Below are 20172 nucleotides of genomic sequence, written 5' to 3'. Positions count from 1 at the left end.
CCTCGCGCACCCGCAGCGTTCCCGCCCGGGGAGGCAGCGCCCCCAAGGACTCAGGTTCGGTTGTACCTGAGAAGCCGAGCACCTTGGCTCCCAAACAAATCGGCTTCTGAACAATCGAAACCCGGAAGTGAGTGTTCTGGTTTTCAAATGATTTTTGGAGGGTGAACATCTGGTGCGGCTTCCAATTGGCTGCAGGGGGCTCCTCTGGCAGAAGCCGCACTCTGGTTTTCAAATGGTTCCGGGAGTCGAATGGACTCCCGGAACGCATTCTGTTCGAGAACCAAGGTACACTGGACGCTCGGGTTGCGAACGTGATCCATGTGGGAGGCACGTTCGCAACCCGCAGTGTCCGCAACTCACATTGCTGCGTCTGCGCACACACAGGTTGTGATTTAGCGCTTCTGCGCATGCACAAGTGCCGAAACCTGGAAGTAACCCATTCCGGTACTTCTGGCTTTCAGTGCATCCATAACCTGAAAATGCTTAAGCTGAAGCATCTGTAACCCGAGGTATGACTGTATGTACCAGTCCTAAGGAACTGGCCAAGTAAGGCAATCAGCATCTGCAGGTCCCTTGACAGACAGGAGAGAAGCCACACTCTTGGATTTCTGTTGGTAGATGCCTCTTCCTGAGATGCTTGTATTATGCTAATCATAGAATCATAGAGACAGAAGGGACCCCAAGGTCATCTAGTCCAGCCCCCTGCAATGCAGGAATCTTAGCTCAAGCATCCCTGACAGATGGCCACCTAGCCACTCCCAGGGAGCAGAGACCGTCTGAACAGCTCTTATTGTCAGAAAGCTCTTCCTGATGTTGAGCCGGAAAAGTCTTTCAAAGCTGCTGCACACCTTTGTTTGGGGTCCTCCCCTCCTTGCAAATGTCAGTGGGAAGGAGGGCTCTGTTTCAACAGAAAAATAAAGATTCCCCCTTTCTTCCAGCTTCCACTCATTCGTCTCCGACTGATAATGGACTTGGGAGGCTTTGAGCCCCTTGGGGAGCTGAGCTGTAAAGGACAACCTCCAATTTTCATGCATCAGAAGGAGCCCAGGAGCCCCATCGGTGCTTACCCTGCGCAGGCTGGTTCCCCCCACACACAAACACACACACTGGGTTGCAATTTTGTGGGTCAGCTTTGGCTGGGAGAGGCAGCCCCCCGTTAAGTCTCTGCCAGCCCAATAGCACAGCCCCCCCCCCCCAAGTCCATGGCAGGAGACAGGCAGCAGCACCCAGACCCCAGAGGCTGCCCTTGGGACTGGCGTTCCCACACTGCCGCCTCCGCAACAAAGGCCAGCGGCCAAGTCCCCCCCCCCAGCCGCTTCCTTGGTCCCACAGGAAAGCCAGGCAGGGGCTGCACAGCCTGCCCTCCGCCTCTTCCTGCTGCCCCCAACAGACAACCAGGCCTGCAAGCTTCCTCTTCTGACATCGCCCAGGCCCCCACGCAGCCCCCCACCAGCAAAACGCCCAGGAGTTTGAAGGGACCTGAGGGCCACGCAGCCAAGGGGTCTAACTCTGCAGGGAAAAGCTTCCTGTCTTTCCTCTGCCCCCTCCCCACCGGAAAGGGATGGTGGCTGCAGGCTCTGCACCCTCCCTTAACATCTGCAAAATGATTAAGGCTGATACATTGTGTTACAGGATTTTATCTAGGTAACTTCCCTGAGCTGTCAAGTTGAAAGGGTACATTCAGGCATAATATTTGCAACATTTAACAACTTTAAAGATGTGCCCCCCCTGTAATTTCCATAACAGTTGGAAGGACAAAAATATAACCTCCTATGACAACTCCTGCAACCTTTAAAGCTTTAAGACAAAGATCATGCATGGACAAATGTAAAGATCTTTGGAAAGTATTGATCGAAACCACAGTAACAAACGAATCAATGTATCTTCAAGGGAAAGAATAAGTAGATCCATTTGCATATATAGCTCTGTAGGCTTAATTATATTCCATTGCTATTTTGTTATTGCTCTTTTCCTCTGCTTCTATTTATTTGTAATGCATGTAACCTTTTTATTCCCCCTCCCCCCCCGCCAATTTAACTCCTTGTAATACTCTCAATAAAATATAAGGAAACAAGAAAGGAGATTCCCACAAAACATTAGGAAGGCCTTTCTGGTGGTGAGAGCAGTCAGACAGGGGAAGGGGCTTTTAGGGAGAGGTTGGGGGGGGGGCATCTGCCAGGGATGCTTTAGCTGTGAGTCCTGAATTGCCGGGGGTTGGACTGGATGACCTTTGGGTCCCTTTCACCTCTATGATTCCATGACCTTTAAGGGAAGTCACCTCCATCTTCCTCTCAGAGCAGATGCCCACAAGCCCTGGGCAGGAAGAGCCAGAGAGAGAGAGAGAGAGAGAGAGAGAGAGAGAGAGAGAGAGAGAGAGGGGAGGACATTCCTAAGAACCGGCAGCTCAGCTCTCGCCTCCCTCCAGGAGCCAGAAAAGCCAGTTTAGGGCTCAGATCTTTCCCACAGGCCTTTCTGAGTTCTTCTCCGGGGACACCCCAGGATGGCCAGAGCATCACAAGAACCGCACCAGACATTCACCAGACCCCAAATCTTTCCCCCTTCCTGGCCTGAGAGGCTGCAAATTCTACCTGCCTTCTCCCCTCCAGTCGATCAACACACAGAGATGCAGGTGGCCAGGGACCCACCTGTGCACACCTGAGCCTGCAAGGGGCAGCCAAGCCCCCTTCACCGCCTGCCCCCCCCGCCAGCCCCCTCTCCCCTCCTCCCTAGGCGGCAGCTCCGCCATGACCACAAACGGCGGCGGCAGCAGCAGCCGCGCGCGGCCCGGGCTCCCCTCGCCGGCCGCGGGAGCCAAGGCGCGCGACGAGGCGAGGGAGCCGGCGCCCGGCAGAGCAGCCCTCTCGGCCACGGCAGCCCGGCTCTCCCAGCCCCCGGGGGCCGCCCTCCTCCCTTGCGCACCCACAGCATTCCCGCCCGGGGAGGCGGCGCCCCCAGGAGAGGCGGCAGCAGCAGCCGCGTGCGGCCCGGGCTCCCCTCGCCGGCCGCGGGAGCCAAGGCGCGCGATAATTTTTTAAATTATTGGGGGGGGCAGAGCTCCCCCAATAAAATTTTTGAGGGGGCTCGGGCCCCCTCAGGCCCCATGGAGTCGGCGCCTATGGTTCCATATAGTCCATCAACTGCGTCTGCCATTCCTCCAGTGTGGGTAAATCTTGTGTCTTCCAGTGCTTCGCAATAAGAATTCTTGCTGCTGTAGTTGCATACATAAGTAAAGTTCTATCCTTCTTTAACACTTTCTGGTCCACCATACCCAAGAGGAAGGCCTCTGGTTTCTTGGGGAAGGTATATCTAAATACCTTTTTCAATTCATTATAAATCATTTCCCAGAAGGCCTTCACTTTTGGGCAGGTCCACCAGAGATGAAAGAATGTCCCTTCTGCCTCCTTACATTTCCATTTCCCAGGAACATTTAGATTCACAAAATGTTTAGGGGTACACGTACTCCCACGTGGCCCCAGAAAAAAAAGCACTGAATATAAGGCTGGCTTTGTTTGATTGGGGGAAGTGCTAGAATCCCTTTGGGGGTCATGAGGGAGGAGAGGAGGAGAATGTTCCCTTGGGCAAGGAGAAATCCTGGTGCTGACAGAACATTCTCCTAGCACAGCTAGGAATACAACCCAAAGTTCTCACCAACTCATTCAATATACAGTGGTACCTTGGGTTACATACGCTTCAGGTTACATACGCTTCAGGTTACAGACTCCGCTAACCCAGAAATAGTGCTTCAGGTTAATAACTTTGCTTCAGGATAAGAACAGAAATTGTGCTCCAGCAGCAGCAGGAGGCCCCATTAGCTAAAGTGGTGCTTCAGGTTAAGAACAGTTTCATGTTAAGAACAGACCTCCGGAACGAATTAAGTACTTAACCTGAGGTACCACTGTAGTGGGGAATTAAAAAATGGCTATACTGTTGTTCACGCTTCAGAGAAAAGTGGAAGAAATTTGCAGAAATATGAGCCTCTCGAGATTAAGCCTGCCAAATTTTACGTAGATGCATTCAGAGATTTTTGTGCCAGACACCTTTATTAAAGTGGATCAGACCTCACCTGGAGTACTGTGTCCATTTCTGGGCACCACCATTTAAGGAGGATGTTGACAAGGGGAAAGCAGGGGTCAGCAAACTTTTTCAGGAGGGAGCCTGTCCACTATCCCTCAGACCTTGTCAGGGTCTGGATCCACCCTCTCTCAAAAGGGGCAAGAGCACCCAGTGTGCCGCCCTGCCGCCACACACATCCATCTTGCTCACCGCAGCTGCAGCTGCCGACACCAGCTTGTCTTTGTCGGCGTCCTCTGCCTTGGCTGGTGGTCCACGGGGCGCAGAGCCAATGCTGCTGGCCTGGGCAGCAGAGGCAGCCTCCCCGCCACCACTGCTTCCTCCCGCTCGGTTCTTGGCAGCCGCCTCAGCGGGAAGGAAGGGGCGTCACCCAGAGGTGTCCACAGCTTTGGACTGGCTGCAGGAGCTTCCTTCAGCCAATCCGAAGCCGTGTCAGTGTCATGGAAGTTAGTCCCCACACGGTGAGGCATCCGCAGTTTCTGTGGGGACTGACCGAGTGGGTGGCAGGCTCTGGGGGCCAGATTTACGAGCCTGGTGGGCCGCATCCTGCCCCAACAGCAATGGTGGTGGCAGAGGGGCATCCGCCTTGACCTCAACTGCCATGTTTCCCCTTCCTCTGAGGCTTCTATCTCCTTTCTCCATGAGCCTGAGCAGCCCCTGAGTTGTCAGTTCTTCGATGGTGGTGGTGGGGAAACGGTGCACGGTGGGTCAGGCATGGAAGGCAGAGAAGGAGGGCTGAAAGCGGCAGCAGCGAAGCAGCCCCAATCCCATTCCTACTTGTGTGCAAGCAGGAAGGGACAGGGATCCCTCAGCTGTGAAAGGAGGCTTCCCATTGCCTAACTGAGATATCCCTGCGCCCTCCTGCTTACACGCAAGCTCTGATAGGCAGCGTGAAGCCTCCCTTCACAGCTGAGGGATCCCTGTCCCTTCCTGCTTGCACACAAGTAGGAGTTGGGAGGCTGCTCCAAAGGGCAGCATGAAGCCCCCCTTCACAGCTCAGTTGCTGGGGTCAGGGAAGGTGGAGGCAGCCCGGAAGCTGCATCTTCAAGCCCCTGCACCACCATCATATGGGGACTTCTGAGCAGCTCCTGAAGCCAGCCAGAGCCAACTGCTCCGGGCTGCTGAGACTGCCGCTGCTGCGTTTCCCGGGGACGTTAGATGAAATCCGGGGACATTCCAGGGATGGAATTTGTCCCGGGACTTATTCACAAATCCCCCAGAAATGGGGACGTCTGGTAACCCTAGCTTAAAGTGGAGTCCTGATGATTGCCTTCCTGGGGCAAGGCAGGCTCCCATCTTGCCCATCAACTGAGGAGAGGTAAGAACCACTCAAGGAGGGGAGAGTGGTTTCCGTGTGACGTGGGCAAAAGCCCATGCCAGGTTCGAGCACAACGGAGTCATTCAGTCCCAGCAATGACCAGAAAGTGCTGCTTTCAAATAGATTCAGATTTTATTTCAAGGTGCATCAAGACAGCTGACAAACAAGACAAGAAAAACAAAACAAAAGGGTTATTGAGGGCTGCACCCTGAGTTGTGCCTTCAGAGAGTTTTGTGCATGCGGATAAACATCACTCTTTTCATGTCATTCTAACCACTCTAGCTAACCACAAGGCTCTTCATATCGATTCCATAGGAAACATCTGCATAACCACTTCCTGTAGAAAAAGCAGCCAGGGCAAAGCACCTCTCTCTTCCGCGCTCTTTTTTTCATTCAGTAAAAAAAGCCTCGACTTCCCTCCCCCTCCTTCTCTCTCTTTCGCTCTTGCCTATGGCTCGGGAAGTTACTAGCAAGCACTGCGTAAGCAAATCAAAATGGTGTTTTAAGAAAAGGTCTTGCATTCTCCATCTCGCTCCCATGGAAGCCACCTCTCCTCCCCATGGCTGTTCTCAGAAGCAGACTCCGCAGTCCCTTGCAACTTTCAAGAATGGAAGTTGAAAGGAGCAGCGTGAGGTGGCTTACAGGAAGCTGACTTTTACAGAGCCAGGCAAATTGATCTGTCTACCTCAGTGTTTTCCACACTGACTGACAGCTGCACTCCAACATTTCAGCCAGACTTGAAGAAGGTGTGGAGCAACAGTGGTGTGGGTTGGAGGGGGGAGATGGCCTATGGAAAGCCCGGAGGGCTAGTCAGGCACACCCCACAGCTAGGGGAGCGGAGGGCTCCGTGGTCTCAACCAGAGATGTCCAAGAGGTCGATCGCAATCTACCAGTCAATGGCGGGGGTGTCCCAGGTTGATCGCTGTAGTTTTGTAAGCGATCTCCCTGTTGCTCTTAAGTGATTGCTACGTGCCCTGCCCCGCTTTGAGAGGTTGATTTCCTTGCCTGGTGGCAGAGTTTGGGAAGGCAGGAGGTGAGCTGACTGTTGAGCAACTGATTTAGCACACTCCTCCTCCTAAAACCAACCTGGTGAATCTTTCCAAAGGAAACTCAACAACTTTGGCTTCCCTCCCCCAAATCATAACAACTTAGCTACTGGCAATGACAATGGGTAGATCACAGCCTTTTTATACTTTTTATACTTTTTATACTTTGAGTAGATTGCAGTCCCTTGGGAGTTGGATGTGCCTGGTCTAAACCACTGAGCCTCTTGGACTTGCTGATTGGAAGGTCGGCAGTTCAAATCCCTGCAATGGGGTGAGCTCCCATTGCTCCATCCCAGCTTCTGCCAATCTAGCAGTTTGAAAGCACACCAGCATGGGTAGATAAATAGGTACCGCTGCAGCAGGAAGGTATATGGCGTTTCCGTGCACTCTGGTTTCCGTCACAGTGTCCTACTGCACCAGAAGTAGTTTAGTCCTGCTGGCCACATGACCCAGAAAGCTGTCTATGGACAAATACCGGCTCTCTTGGCCTGAAAGCAAGATGAGCGCCGCAACCCCATAGTCGCCTTTGATTGGACTTAACCGTTCAGGGGTCCTTTACCTTTTTAATTTTACCACGCAACTGACACATTTTGAGCTAGATATTGTGGATTACAGAAGCCAACCCCAGCTTCTGTTTGGATCCCGGAATATCCCATGAAGACTAGCACCTTGGCACGAGTCAGCAAGGCTGCGTCTGACCCTGCGGATCAGCACCAGACCACCTTCTGGATGGCTTTGGCAATCATCAAATGGTCGTGCCAAAGCGCCTCTGGGAGGCCATGCTGGCCGGGGGTGGGGAGGAGGCCACGGCAGTGGAGGAGGAGGTTGCAGCCACAGAGGAGGAGGACAGCAAAGGTGTGAAGGAGGAGCAAGCGAGTAAGTGGGCAGGGAAGGGAGGGGTGGGTGTTGGTGGGCGTGAGAAATGGGGTGGTGAGATGGGGTGGGGTATCCCAATTTGCCCTCTTGAAATGTTGGAGTCCTGCTGGTTTCACATGATTCAAAATCCCATTATAAGGGATTATTATTATGAGCAGAATGTAATTGAAACTAATGAGATTTTGGAATGCAGAAATAAAGAAAATCATCAAACCATCAAATCTAGCGCGCGGGGGCCCACTTTATCTAAATTATACAATTTCACATCTGAACGATTAGTATTAATAATTGTATTATAAATTGGTATTGTTATAATGAGGCTATTATTGGAGTGTAATTGAAAGCTAATAGAATTTATTATAAAAAAATTCATCCCGTTCTGCTTCTTGAAGGTTTTGCCAACATCAGAAACTGCAGAAACTGGCTGCTGGATTGATCCCAAAAGGAGGCAAAAAGAATAATTATGCAAGATAGAATGAGCCTCATAGAAAGTGGAGAGAAAGAAGTTATTCTCCCTCTCTCATAACACCAGAACTCCATAGAAACATCCATGAAAGCTGAACGTTGGAAAATTCAGGAGGAAACAAAGTTCGTCTTCATCCAGCACATGGTTAAAGTATGGCGCTCTTTCGCCCAGGAGGCAGTGATGATCCCCCACTTGGATGGCTTCAAAAGAGGGTGAGAAAGGTTTGTGGGGGAGAGGGCTATTGAGAGCTACTAGCCATGAGGTCTATATGCTTTGCCTCCTTCTGAGTTACTGGAAACTGCAGACGGGCAGAGCGCTCTTGTGAGTTTCCCACAGGCATCTGGGTGGCCCCTGTGAGAACAGGGTGCTGGACTCCATTTGCCCTTGGCCTGATCCAGCCGGGCTATTCTGATGTTCTTATATTCTTATGAAGCTCAGTTTAATAAACAGTCCTCATGCTGAACCAGGGGGGGGGGGGGGGGGATTCAGGACAAAGGAGAATGAATGGAGAGGCAGGGAAGGAAATCCCACCCCTTTTAGTTCTGGCTTCCCGGTTGGCTTCAAACCAAGTACTACAATAACAATTGCAGGAAATCAGTTCCAATTCCAGAAATCCAGGAAATTTAGTAGCAGCTGCTGAAAATAGGTCTGTATAAGGAAATTTGGCACCACCTAAAAACATTAGTGAGAGCTGGACCATAAAGAAGGCTGATTGCCGAAGAATTGATGCTTTTGAATTATGGTGCTGGAGGAGACTCTTGAGAATCCCATGGACTGCAAGAAGATCAAACCTATCCATTCCGAAGGAAATCAGCCCTGAGTGCTCATTGGAAGGACAGATCCTGAAGCTGAGGCTCCAATACTTTGGCCACCTCATGAGAAGAGAAGACTCCCTGGAAAAGACCCTGGTGTTGGGAAAGATGGAGGGCACAAGGAGAAGAGGACGCAGAGGACGAGATGGTTGGACAGTGTTCTCGAAGCTACCAGCACGAGTGTGACCAAACTGCGGGAGGCAGTGGAAGACAGGAGTGCCTGGCGTGCTTTGGTCCATGGGGTCATGAAGAGTCGGACATGACTAAACGACTAAACAACAACAACAAAAACATTATGGTTGCTTAGAAAGTTGAGGTACATAATTATAATCTGCTTTAATATTTTTACTTTTGTATGTTTTAAATTAGTGTTGTATTTCTTTCTGATTTTATTGTTTTATCTTTTTGTATACCGCTCTGAGGGTTTTACAATAAAGTGGTGTGTGAATCTTATGATTCCCAAGTTTGGAGCGGCAGAAACAGGGACTCTCCTGTGCATGAGTAGGTTAGGTTTGTCACTTTCAAAAAAATAGTGAATTCTTACTGCATGCTGCTACTTAGCCATTTTTTATGAAGCAGATTTTGGACACCTAAACGCTTGCCATCTTTTGTGAGACTTTGCACTGGCTGCCTCCAAAACATTAAGATCTTTCATTACTTTTAAAATCTCATTGTCTTTTGCATTCCTCCCTCAAGAGGCTCCATAAAATTATAGAAACCAATGCTCTATTCAACTTTCTCCAGGCATTTTCTTTTGCTGTAATACCTTCCTTCCCATAGCATTTTCTCTAAAGTAAGCTTGTCACTTGTTAGTCTCAAACTCAGCAATTGCCAAGTTGCCAAATGGCACCAGGACTTCAGCAGCTATTTCTCCTTCTGCACATTGAGGGTGACCACATTCCCCACTGGGAGGTTCTGCACTTACTTTGTGGGATTGATTTTAAATAATGCTAAACATTATTTTACACTTCGTGCCCAAGAATGCCTTCAGCCCCTGAGAGGGTTGCACTGTTCTCTGAAGCAGGGCAGAAGACCTTGGGCAAATGAAACCATCTCTAGATTCAGGCTGGGGGGTGATATTAAAGGCTGGGTGGGGCTGGAGTCAGAAACTGTTGACTAGGAACTGTTCGCTGCCAGTAACGAGGAGGCGGGGGAGGGGGAGGAAGAGGAGATGAACAGCAGGGACCAGTCGCTTTGAAAACTCTTTTCTGTTTTGCTTCTTGTGGGCTTGGTCAGCAGCAGATACTTGTTCCTACACTGCAGAACCTGGCACTGAATTGATTCTGCCAGAAGGTAAAAAGAATTCTACCAGTAGCGTAGCGTGGGAGGTGCAGGGGGGCCTGGCAAACTAAGGACCGCGGTCTGGATCAGGCCCAATTGCCTTCTGGATCCGGCCCACGGACAGTTTGGGAATGGGTGTGGCGATTCTCATTACAGATAGGTAGCCGTGTTGGTCTGCCATAGTCAAAACAAAAAAATTTTTCCCCTTCCAGTAGCACCTTAAAGACCAACTAAGTTAGTTCTTGGTATGAGCTTTCGTGTGCATGCACACTTCTTCAGATACACTGAAACAGAAGTTGCCAGATCCTTCTATATAGTGAGAAGGTGGGGAGGGGTATTACTCAGAAGGGTGGTGGGTGCCCAAGGGTGGTGGCGATTCTCATTGTTTGGGCTGTGCCATTTCCCCCCCTGCCCCATCCCCCTCTCTTACACACACCACGGCGGTGCCTCCTCCCTTCTCCTACTGGCTTCTCCCCGCCCTGCCTAGAGGAGGAAGGGGGCTGGGCTTTGTTGGATCAGCATAAGCGCTCGAGAGGCCGCCATTTTAAGCAGCCCTTCTCCAGAGCCAGCCATTTCACGCGCTGCTCATCGTCCCTCCACCACCACCAGCCCCTGCCGCTCGCAACGCACAGGTAAGCTGTGTCCTTTATAAAAAACTGCATCTGTGGGATCTTTGTGGGGCCTGCCTGGCATGCTGTGTCCTTTTATTTACAATGGGAGGGGGACTACTTGCCCCCCCCCACGCAATGTGCATAGGAATTCGCCCCCCCAAAAAAAAACCAAATATAGTCTGGCCCTCCACAAGGTCTGAGGAACAGTGGACTGGCCCCCAGCTGAAAAAGTTTGCTGACCCCTGGCTTATACCCAAAACATACTTAGTTGCCCTCTAATGTGCTACTCTGCACAGTTTATTTTATTTTCCTAACATTCATTGGGGCAGGGTAGAGAGAGAGAGAGAGATTGGAGGAAAGCCATGAAAGCAGCTGAGAAAGAAAAGGAGGAAAGGCGTGAGAAATGTTTCGGGTCTGGAAGCACAAGGAAACCCAGGACCTCAGGAATCAATGAAAGATCAGGCTGGGGAACGGGCACAGGCAATGCCAGATTTATGTATAAGCTAAACAAGCCCTAGCTTAGGGGCCCACTCTCTTGGCCCCCCCCCAACAAAATTTAAAGAAAGAAACCTTGGATGTTCATTTCCAAAACAAGATAAAAAACAAATAAAATAAAACGTACACACAGCACAACAGTGTTTTGTGTCGTGTAGGCTCCTAGGATGTGAGTAATGGGTCCTGCCTGCTAGCCTGCTCCCTAAAATATCACATGCCTACATTCTGCCTACATTCTGCATGGACTGGTTGCATGGCAACATGGGCAAATGGCTTTGGATACCTATGAGGTCCATAAATTGCCATATAGCATATATTCAACACAAAAAACAGCGACAATTTGTTGTTGACAAAGGACAGCTGGACATAGAAAGGGCCCCGTTAGCTTCAGGAGCTTAGGGCCTCATCAAACCTAAATCTGTCCCTGGGCACAGGGCACATCTGCAAGGGGAGGGAGGATCTCATGGAGGGAAAGGCCAGGCAGGTCCTGCGGCTGTGCAGATGCCATCCTCCGTCCCTGGGATTAGATGACCGTGGAGCTCGCAGGTGACTGCTTCCTTCGTGCCTCTCCCCTCCTGCTGCTGCCGCCACCGCCGCTTCCTTCCCCTCTTTCCCAGGAACATTTAGATTCACAAAATGTTTAGGGGTACGGGTACTCCCGCGTGGCCCCAGAAAAAAAAGCACTAAATATAAGGCTGGCTTTGTTTGATTGGGGGAACTGCTAGAATCCCTTTGGGCGTCATGAGGGAGGAGGGGGGGGGGGAGAATGTTCCCTTGTGCAAGGAGAAATCTTTGTGCTGACAGAACATTCTCCTAGCACTGCTAGGAATGCAACCCAAAGTTCTCACCCCTCATTCAATATAATAGGGAATCTAAAAATGGCTATACTGTTGTTCAGGCTTCAGAGAAACGTGGTAGAAATTTGCAGAAATATGAGCCTCTCTGGATTAAGCCTGCCAAATTTTAGGCAGATCCGTTCAGAGGTTTTTGTGCTGGACACCTTAATTAAAGTGGGTCAGACCTCACCTGGAGTACTGTGTCCATTTCTGGGCACCACAATTTAAGGAGGATATTGAGAAGCTGGAACGTGTCAAGAGGAGAGCGACATTTCCTCATAAGGCTTGGAAAACAGGCTTCATGAGGAGGAGGAGCTGGGTAGGAGGAGACTGGGGGAAAATATATTACGATAGCCATCTTCAACTATCTCAAGGGCTCCTCCCTTTCACATTTACTCAACGCCTTTGTTTCATTAAGTAGAAACATTACTGTAATCATTTAGACTAAAAAGAAGCAATATTTCATATGTGAATTTTCCAGCTTTGTAAATTAGTATATGTAAGACCACCATTAGGGCTTTTTTTGGGGGGGGGGACTATACTAGTATGGAAGCAAAAGTGACCTTTTATAGATTTCAAGAAGAGATAATTCATTTCTCCTCTGTAATTTTCTCTCCACAGAGGAATCTTGGGACATTGATGTCATGGTGAAAATTGATGTTGTGGTGAATTTGTGTGTGGCAAAAGCACAGAATTGGTACTTCAGACTCTGAAGAGGCACTGGTAATAAAAGGAGTCAGGAAGATAACACAGGGAAGTAGAATACGTATTAAGTACAGCTTGGCTGGACAAAGTATCCGATTAAAGCACACGATTAAGTAGTATTTTGAAAGGGTGTTTTCTCACCACATTACGTAGCCCAAACTGTGCGTGAATCTGTAATCCAGTGATCTGCTTTAAACATATCTCAAGAAACTGCAAAACTCTGTGTAACTAGAGCTGAGTAGCATTTACTGTGAGGTCTCTGGATCCTGGGAGAAAGAAAAGATGGGTTCCTCTGAAACTGAAATGACAGAGCAAAGGCTCCCTATGATTCAAGATGCAGCTAAGAATGGGAAAAGTAATGGAAATACCAAACAAGCAAGAGTTAAGCAAAAACAACAACAACAACAACAGCAACAGCAACAGCAACAACAACAGCAGCAGCAGCAGCAACAACAACAACAACAACAACAACAACAACAACAACAACAACAACAACAACAACAACAACAACAACAACAACATGAAGCAAGAGTCTCTCTGAAACTGAGCCATTCTCTATATGGTAAGTGAGTCTGATGAGAGAGGCATGAGTTTGTCTCCACCTACTGTCAGAAAAGTTATCGATTTGCTGCTGGGATGAGAGCTGTAAGATGTAGGCCAGCTAATCAAATTCATGGAGACTCTAGTTTATTCAGGCAATTAAAAGCAGTTGGAGAACCCCTGCTTGACTGACTTCATAACTTTGCGTTATGCAACACTTTTCGGAATGTATCATTCAAAACATCTTTTAGGTTCCTCTTTCTTTCAGGAACCCAATCTGGCCAAACATGTGTTGACATTAACTGAGATTATATATATATATATATGCTGCATATTGCTGACGAACCACTTTACTGCCTAGTCCTTACATTTGGACCTGATTTTCTTTAATTGTCAGTTATGCCATCCTCCGTATATAATTAATATAGCAACCTTAGTACATCTGCTAATCCTAGCCTGTGTACTACAAACTGCTATTTTGATTTATTTGGTTGAGGCAAGCTTGAAAATTCACTATCCTGCATTGAACGAATAAAGCTTCTTCTAGCACAGGGAAATGTTCTTTGGTTGAACAATTCATTTTAATGCATTTTGTTTTGCACATTAATGGATCTACCCATGATGTGTTGGAACCAACCCTATGTTATACAGAAATGTGCAAGAGCTCAAACAGTATCCCCTTAATGGTTTGTTTTACAATCAAGGTTAAAATGGTTTCAGGATACAGTGGAACCTCTACTCACATACGGAATCCCTTCCGGAGGTCCGTTCATGAGTAGATCCGGGTTGCTGGTAGAAGCGCCATTCTGCGTGTGCGCATTTGGCAGCAGCACCGTTCTGTGCATGTGCAGATGCACATTGTTCGCCAGTAGGGGCGGTGGTAAGTCAAGGTTCTACTGTATTCGCTTGAGGTTGCTGCACTAGCTTGAGATGCATGAACAAAATATCCCATTCTGCTTCGAAATAGGATAGAGATTCCCTTCTGGCAGACTGCTGCCAGTGGATTTAACAAGGCTGCCGCTATTTGTCTCAGAAGCCCAAGTGACCTCAGCTAGAAGTTGGGAATTTAGCGCCACCAGTTCAAGCTGTGAAACGCTCTTCCAGCAGAGACACATCTGGCATCTTCACTTCTGACTTCTAAGCTTGACTTGAAGACCTTTTCTTATTCCAACAAGGCTATACAGCTGTTTAAAATGTTGTTGATCTCCCAGATATATTAATGATAAAAACATAAAGGTACCCCTGACCATTAGGTCCAGTTGTGGACAACTCGGGTTGTGGCGCTCATCTCCCTCTATAGGCCGAGGGAGCCGGCTTTTGTCCGCAGACAGCTTCCAGGTCATGTGGCCAGCATGACTAAGCCGCTTCTGGTGAACCAGAGCAGCGCACGGAAACGCCGTTTACCTTCCCGCCAGAGCAGTACCTATTTATCTACTTGCACTTGATGTGCTTTCGAACTGCTAGGTGGGCAGGAGCAGGGACTGAGCAACGGGAGCTCACCCTGTCACGGGGATTCGAACTGCTGACCTTCTGATTGGCAAGCCCTAGGCTCTGCGCTTTAGACCACAGCACCACCCGCATACCTTTATATTAATGATATATTTATATATATTTACTATTTCTACTGGTGATATTTGTTTTATTGTATAACTATTATTCTGAAGCACTTTGATAGTTTAGGAGATGCTTTTTAATAAAATAAATAACTAGTGACTGCACAACCATGTGCAGAGGCCTACCAGTTGGCTGATTTTCTGGTGGGAGGCACCAAGTTTTATGATGCCACAGGTGAATTTGGTTCATCTCTTACCCTTCTAACATCCCATTGACCAAAATCGGGAAGTTTCTTTTTTGGTCTCCAGCTGACTTGCACCAGAGCACAGGACCAAAAAAATGAGACATTCTGGGATACAATCAGAAGCCAGAATTGGCTTCTGTAATTCCAGGATGTCCCAGATAAATCAGGACTGTTGAGTGGTATGACATCTTGGTGTGATGCAAGCTTGAACTCACACCTTCAATGTGGGTGGACGACCCAAGCCTTGGTAGACTTGGAGCCCCCCAGATATTTGGAGTTTCTAGAAGGACTTGTCTGGCATCTTGTTGAAACCAAGGACACATTAACACTTTATTTCCCTCTGCAGGGTTCTATAATAATGAAAAAAAGAAACTCGCTTTTACTCTAATAATTGCGAGCTTGGTGCTTAGTGTCATTATGATCATTTTCATCATCATCATCATCAGCAGCAGCAGAACTGCTTTATCAGGTAAGTGAAGAGCTATTTTGCTGTAACTTCTGCTAGGTTATCAACAGGCCACCTGCTCTCACAGATCTCCTCTCCTCAGCAGCTAGAATAGCTTTATTGGTGTTCAGCTGAGGTAACCTGGAAGCAGCTGCAGATGGAGGCCCACATTCAGGCAAGGTAGACTTCATGTACTGTAATAACAGACCAATATGCACACACAATATACACACACAATACACACACAATTTCAAGTGATTTAAATTGTACGATACAATTCTAATCAAAAGCCTATCTCAGGGAGAGTCAACTAGGCCCTGGCTGTGTATTTCATGGATAGTCAATTGAGGTTGACTATCTATGGTTGAGCCACAAGAGAAGCTGCTCCATGTCCTGCAAGCTCCTGAGTTTGTGGGCAGAGATGGGCACAGGGCTGTCTGTCCTCCCTCCTACCCTCATTTCCCCACCCTTATCCAGGCCCCCTGGAAATGATGGGGGTTGATCAGAGACCTGCACACAGTTTTTGTGTGTGGTGTATTTGCAATTATGTTGTTATACTATATTTTTATGTGATTGTCCTTATGATGCTTGAGATGTGTTCCCATTTTCTTTGTTGCAAGCTGCTTTGAGCAGGATTCCTTTTGTGGAAAGGCAGCACACAGATATAATGCTGATGAGTGGAGTACATTGCCTGACCTTTATTTTGGGTAGGACTGTTTATAAGCTATAGATAGTGATCTGTCTCACTTTCTGATACCTTTCTAGAGACATGCACAGTATTGCCAGCTGCCCTACCTTCTCCTTCCACTCCAACTGAATGCTGTCCGGACGGCTGGATTGGCTACCAAAGGAAATGCTACTATTTTTCGGACAGTGACAGAAATTGGACTTCTAGCCAGAATTACTGTGCCTCTTTCGATGCCTCTTTGGTCGTGATTGACTCTGAAGAGGAGATGGTGAGTGGAAAGATACAGAGCAGAGTCTGAAGCCTTAAATGGAGTTGATTCTCCACTTGGATGTGGGTTGGAAATGTATTCACACTTCTTTTCTTTATTAAGAGCTTCTTGAGACGATACAAAGGTGCTGCTGACCACTGGATTGGTCTCCAAAGGATGAATGACCAGGAGCCTTGGAAATGGATCAATGGCACCATTTTCAATAAATGGTGAGATCTCTCCCCCCCCCCCAATTGTGTGTCAAGAAATAAATGTCAAAGTCCAGAAACTAGAAATTTGGCAGAACCAGCCATTTAAATGTCTAGGCTATGGAGCATGTTTTGCTTTTGAAAAACACTCTCTCTCTCTCTCTCTCTCTCTCTCTCTCTCTCTCTCTCTCTCTCTCTCTCCACACACACACACACACCCACTTTTGAATTTTTTCAGGAGAAAGGACAAAGACATAGCTACAGTGGTGGGAGCCTGGGGGCAGTCGATGGCTAGCCAGGATTTTGCCCCAGGTGAAGCCTTCATAGGGGTGCCATTGGGTCCCCCAGCCTGAGTGTGTGTCGATATTTCCACTCCTCTTCTGAAGTCAGGGGTTTTTATACCATTTGCTGAGGCCCTGAGCCAAGATCACATAGTCTAAAATGTAAATGTATTAAATTAATATAAACTGCCTTCTGCAGTTTTCTTCAGGTGAAAATTAGCTTCCAGGGTTCCCTGTACATACATTGGGGTGTCTCTTTTCAGGTACATACATTGGGGGGTCTCTTTTCAGTTGCATGGTCTTATACTTGTTCTTAGGGATACCATTTCTACATTCTGTTGCTTTTTAGGTTTGAAATCCGGGGAGGAGGAACAGGTGCTTACTTAAACCATCAGGGTGTTGCTAGCGGCACCAGTGGAAATGACGAACGCTGGATCTGCAGCAAACCAGTTGGTAAATGAGAAGCAGCACAGGCTTCTAAGTCATGCAGATCACACTCAATGAGGTATGCATAATGTGCTGGCCCCCTGTAGCCTCCACAACCAAAGAGAGTGATTAGGCTATCCACCCTAGCTATTGAATCTGTAGGTGTTGATGGAGGAAAAACCTTACTTGATTTCATTGGGCGGTCCAGATTTTGGGTTTGGTGCAGATTTGCATTTTCCTGGGCAATGTTGGGAGAGAGACACAGGAAACACGTCCCTGTGTGATGTGATACAGCTCCTCTTCTCTTTTGTATCTGCAGGTTTGGCAGTGGAAGTGCTGGTCTGGCCCTGCTTCTGTAATGGACTGGAATGTGTCCTTTTATTTAAAATGCCTGGGTTATTTGTGGGGCCTGCCCCGTGTTTTTACATGACTATAATGTGTGCTTTTACTTAAAATTTATTAAAAATCGGTTATTTGTGGGGCATAGGAATCTGTTCATTTCCTGCCCCTCCGCCCCCAAAATATAGTCCGGCCCCCCACAAGGTCTAAGGGACAGTGGACTAGCCCCCTGCTGAAAAAGTTTGCTGATCCCTGTAATATCTCCCGCTTGGACTACTGCAATGTGCTACCTTTGAAGGTGACCCAGAAACTACAATTAATCCAGACTGCGGCAGCTAGACTCGTGACTGGGAGTGGCCACTGACACCATATAACACTAGTCCTGAAAGACCTACATTGGCTCCCAGTGTGTTTCCGAGCACAATTCAAAGTGTTGGTGCTGACCTTTAAAGCCCTAAACAGCCTTGGCCCAGTATACCTGAAGGGGTCTCTGCCCCCATCGTTTAGGGGGTGGAGGTCCAGCTCTGAGGGCCTTCTGGCTGTTCCCTCCCTGCACAAAGTGATGTTACAGGGAACCAGGCAGAAGGCCTTCTCAGTAGTGGTGCCTGTCCTCCCATTGAGGCAAGGAAGAAGGGCTACCCCTATGCTATCCATATAATCAGTTATCAGTAATCAATATATTCGATATATATTCATATATATTCAATATATATTCATATATGCTTACATATATATGGTGTGTGCGATGTTTTGATGACACTGTGTGAAATGTGTTATGAGAAAATTTGAGAACTTTAAAAAACTCATGTGACCTTTGTTCGGGGCTCTGTCTTTTTTGCTTGCCTTAAAGGTTGGAACCTTTGTTGCAACAAATAAAGATCAAGCCTATTGGCTGCTGGTTTTCTTTTTCATTGCTTGGCTGTAGTCTCTTATTTTCTCTGACCGATACAGAATTTGCAGGGCTAGACTCTAGCGAAGTTGGGAAATGGTTTAAGTAGTGTACCCCAATATTTGGGATGTGAAGGGGGAAATATAAACTGTAGAGGAATTCCTGAGTTAGCCTTTGGGAAACAACCTGTTGAAGCTAGGGCCATTAAGGATGAACAGAGGGCCAGGAGGAACCAGACAAGGATGTCCACTTCCACCTTGTTTAGAACTCCTGGCATTAGATAGCATTGTGAGATTCATGAAGGAGTTGAATATGCTTATTTCAAAGCCTCATTCTAGTATTCCTAATTTGACGAAAGCAATGGATGATTTGGGTAAAATATCAGGATACTCAATTAATTAATTGGTCCAAATTGGAATGGATGCCAATAGGTGAAATTCTAATTACTCATCATTTAAGCAATACCAATTCCGGAATTGTACCAAATCTATTCAATACCTAGGTATGTTAATACCAAGAGATATAACTCAGTTAGTAACAGTAAACATAAATGAAATAATAAAAGTCTTCACTAGATATTGCCAGGCGGGAACCATTAAACCTTACTCTTGGGGAAAAGGTGCATGCTCTCAAAATGAACATTACTTCCAGATTTCTTTATGTCCTGAGAAGACTTCCAGCTTTTATACCTGGGTCATATTTTCAAAAGATAAAGTCCCTGTTTAGGAAATGTCTTTGGAGCTCAAAAGCACTGAGGATATCTATGCAGAAAATACAATAACAAATGAAAGAAGGTGGATTTGGAAATATTGGAGACCTCCTGATGGTCTTAACTTCCTGACATGGGCAACCTTAGAATATACATATATAGCACTTTTGGTTGCTTGGACAGCATTAGAATCAAAAATATTTCAGAAATATTTGAAATTTCAGATGACTCTTGAAATAATTCAGTTAGAAAACTGGGTTGTTGTGGCTAATAAAAGCAATTTTGATCCATTTTCCCATGCAAAACTTACTCTGTGGGGATATCCTCCTCTAAAAATTTGAATAGAAGATGGTAAGATGGAAAAACTGGATGGAAGCAGGTCTATTGACCTCGATAGATGAAGAATATGAACATTACACGTATGATGTTCTAAGAGGAAAATATCACCTGTCCTATGAGGCCCAATGGCAATATCTGCATCTTTCCATACAACATCTTTTAACCTCATCTCAAATGTTCAGTGTAAAGCGTGCCTCTTCAGCATTCACCAGAAGCTATAGAATGGTTCCAGGATGGGGAAGGAGTTCCACAACATAGGGGCTGCATAGTGGCCTAGCTTGCACGATGGTCTCATGATCATTCAAACCATCTCCATAATGAACCATTCTATCTTGCATCTGCTTCACATCGTTTTTAAGCTCTGCCAAGTCCTTTAGGATCGGCTTCAGAACTTGTACTTAAGCCAGTAAATTTCAGTAAATTAGTATTTACTGTCCTCCACCACCATTTTCTGTGGCCCAACTGATTAGTGACGCTGTTGGACTTGAAGAAGCTGCCTCTCATTTCGCTCTAGTTGACATGGTTACATCTCATTAAAAGAAATAATACATAATGGGAGGTTTTACATACCCAGTAATCAATGACTTTGTCCAAGTAGTCCGATAAATAAGTAGTTTGAAAGCTTGTTAGTCTGGAGAGGGATCAGAAATTTGCTTTCAACAGGTTTTGGGGAACTGACTGCTTTGAATGAAAGGGACGGTGCTGTTCTGTTTAAACTGTAATTATTGGCCAGGTTTGCTGTTTT

The 20172-nt window shown here is 47.3% G+C and overlaps 2 protein-coding genes across 3 annotated transcripts in view; both read left to right on the top strand.

Annotated features, from left to right (window-relative positions):
• Positions 1-20172, top strand: part of LOC144324883 (C-type lectin domain family 2 member A-like) — a 110782-nt gene that overhangs the window by 22299 nt on the left and 68311 nt on the right. The window lies entirely within an intron of this gene.
• On the top strand, positions 8407-18401 carry LOC114591971 (uncharacterized). Of its 2 annotated transcripts, XM_077925218.1 has the most exons (7): positions 8407-8905; positions 12434-13079; positions 15202-15324; positions 16066-16256; positions 16359-16465; positions 17075-17230; positions 17471-17559. In XM_077925218.1, the coding sequence occupies exons 2-6, from the start codon at positions 12800-12802 to the stop codon at positions 17184-17186; spliced, it is 813 nt and encodes a 270-aa protein (XP_077781344.1). In that variant the 5' UTR covers positions 8407-8905; positions 12434-12799; the 3' UTR covers positions 17187-17230; positions 17471-17559. The 2 variants fall into 2 exon arrangements, with proteins under 2 accessions (XP_077781344.1, XP_077781343.1); XM_077925217.1 differs by lacking the exon at positions 17075-17230 and having other exon boundaries at positions 8412-8905; positions 17471-18401.

Source organism: Podarcis muralis, chromosome 2 (genome assembly GCF_964188315.1).
Source record: "Podarcis muralis chromosome 2, rPodMur119.hap1.1, whole genome shotgun sequence".
NCBI lineage: Eukaryota > Metazoa > Chordata > Lepidosauria > Squamata > Lacertidae > Podarcis > Podarcis muralis.
Note: the sequence above shows the minus strand (reverse complement) of the source record. Positions and strands in the feature narration are given on the sequence as shown.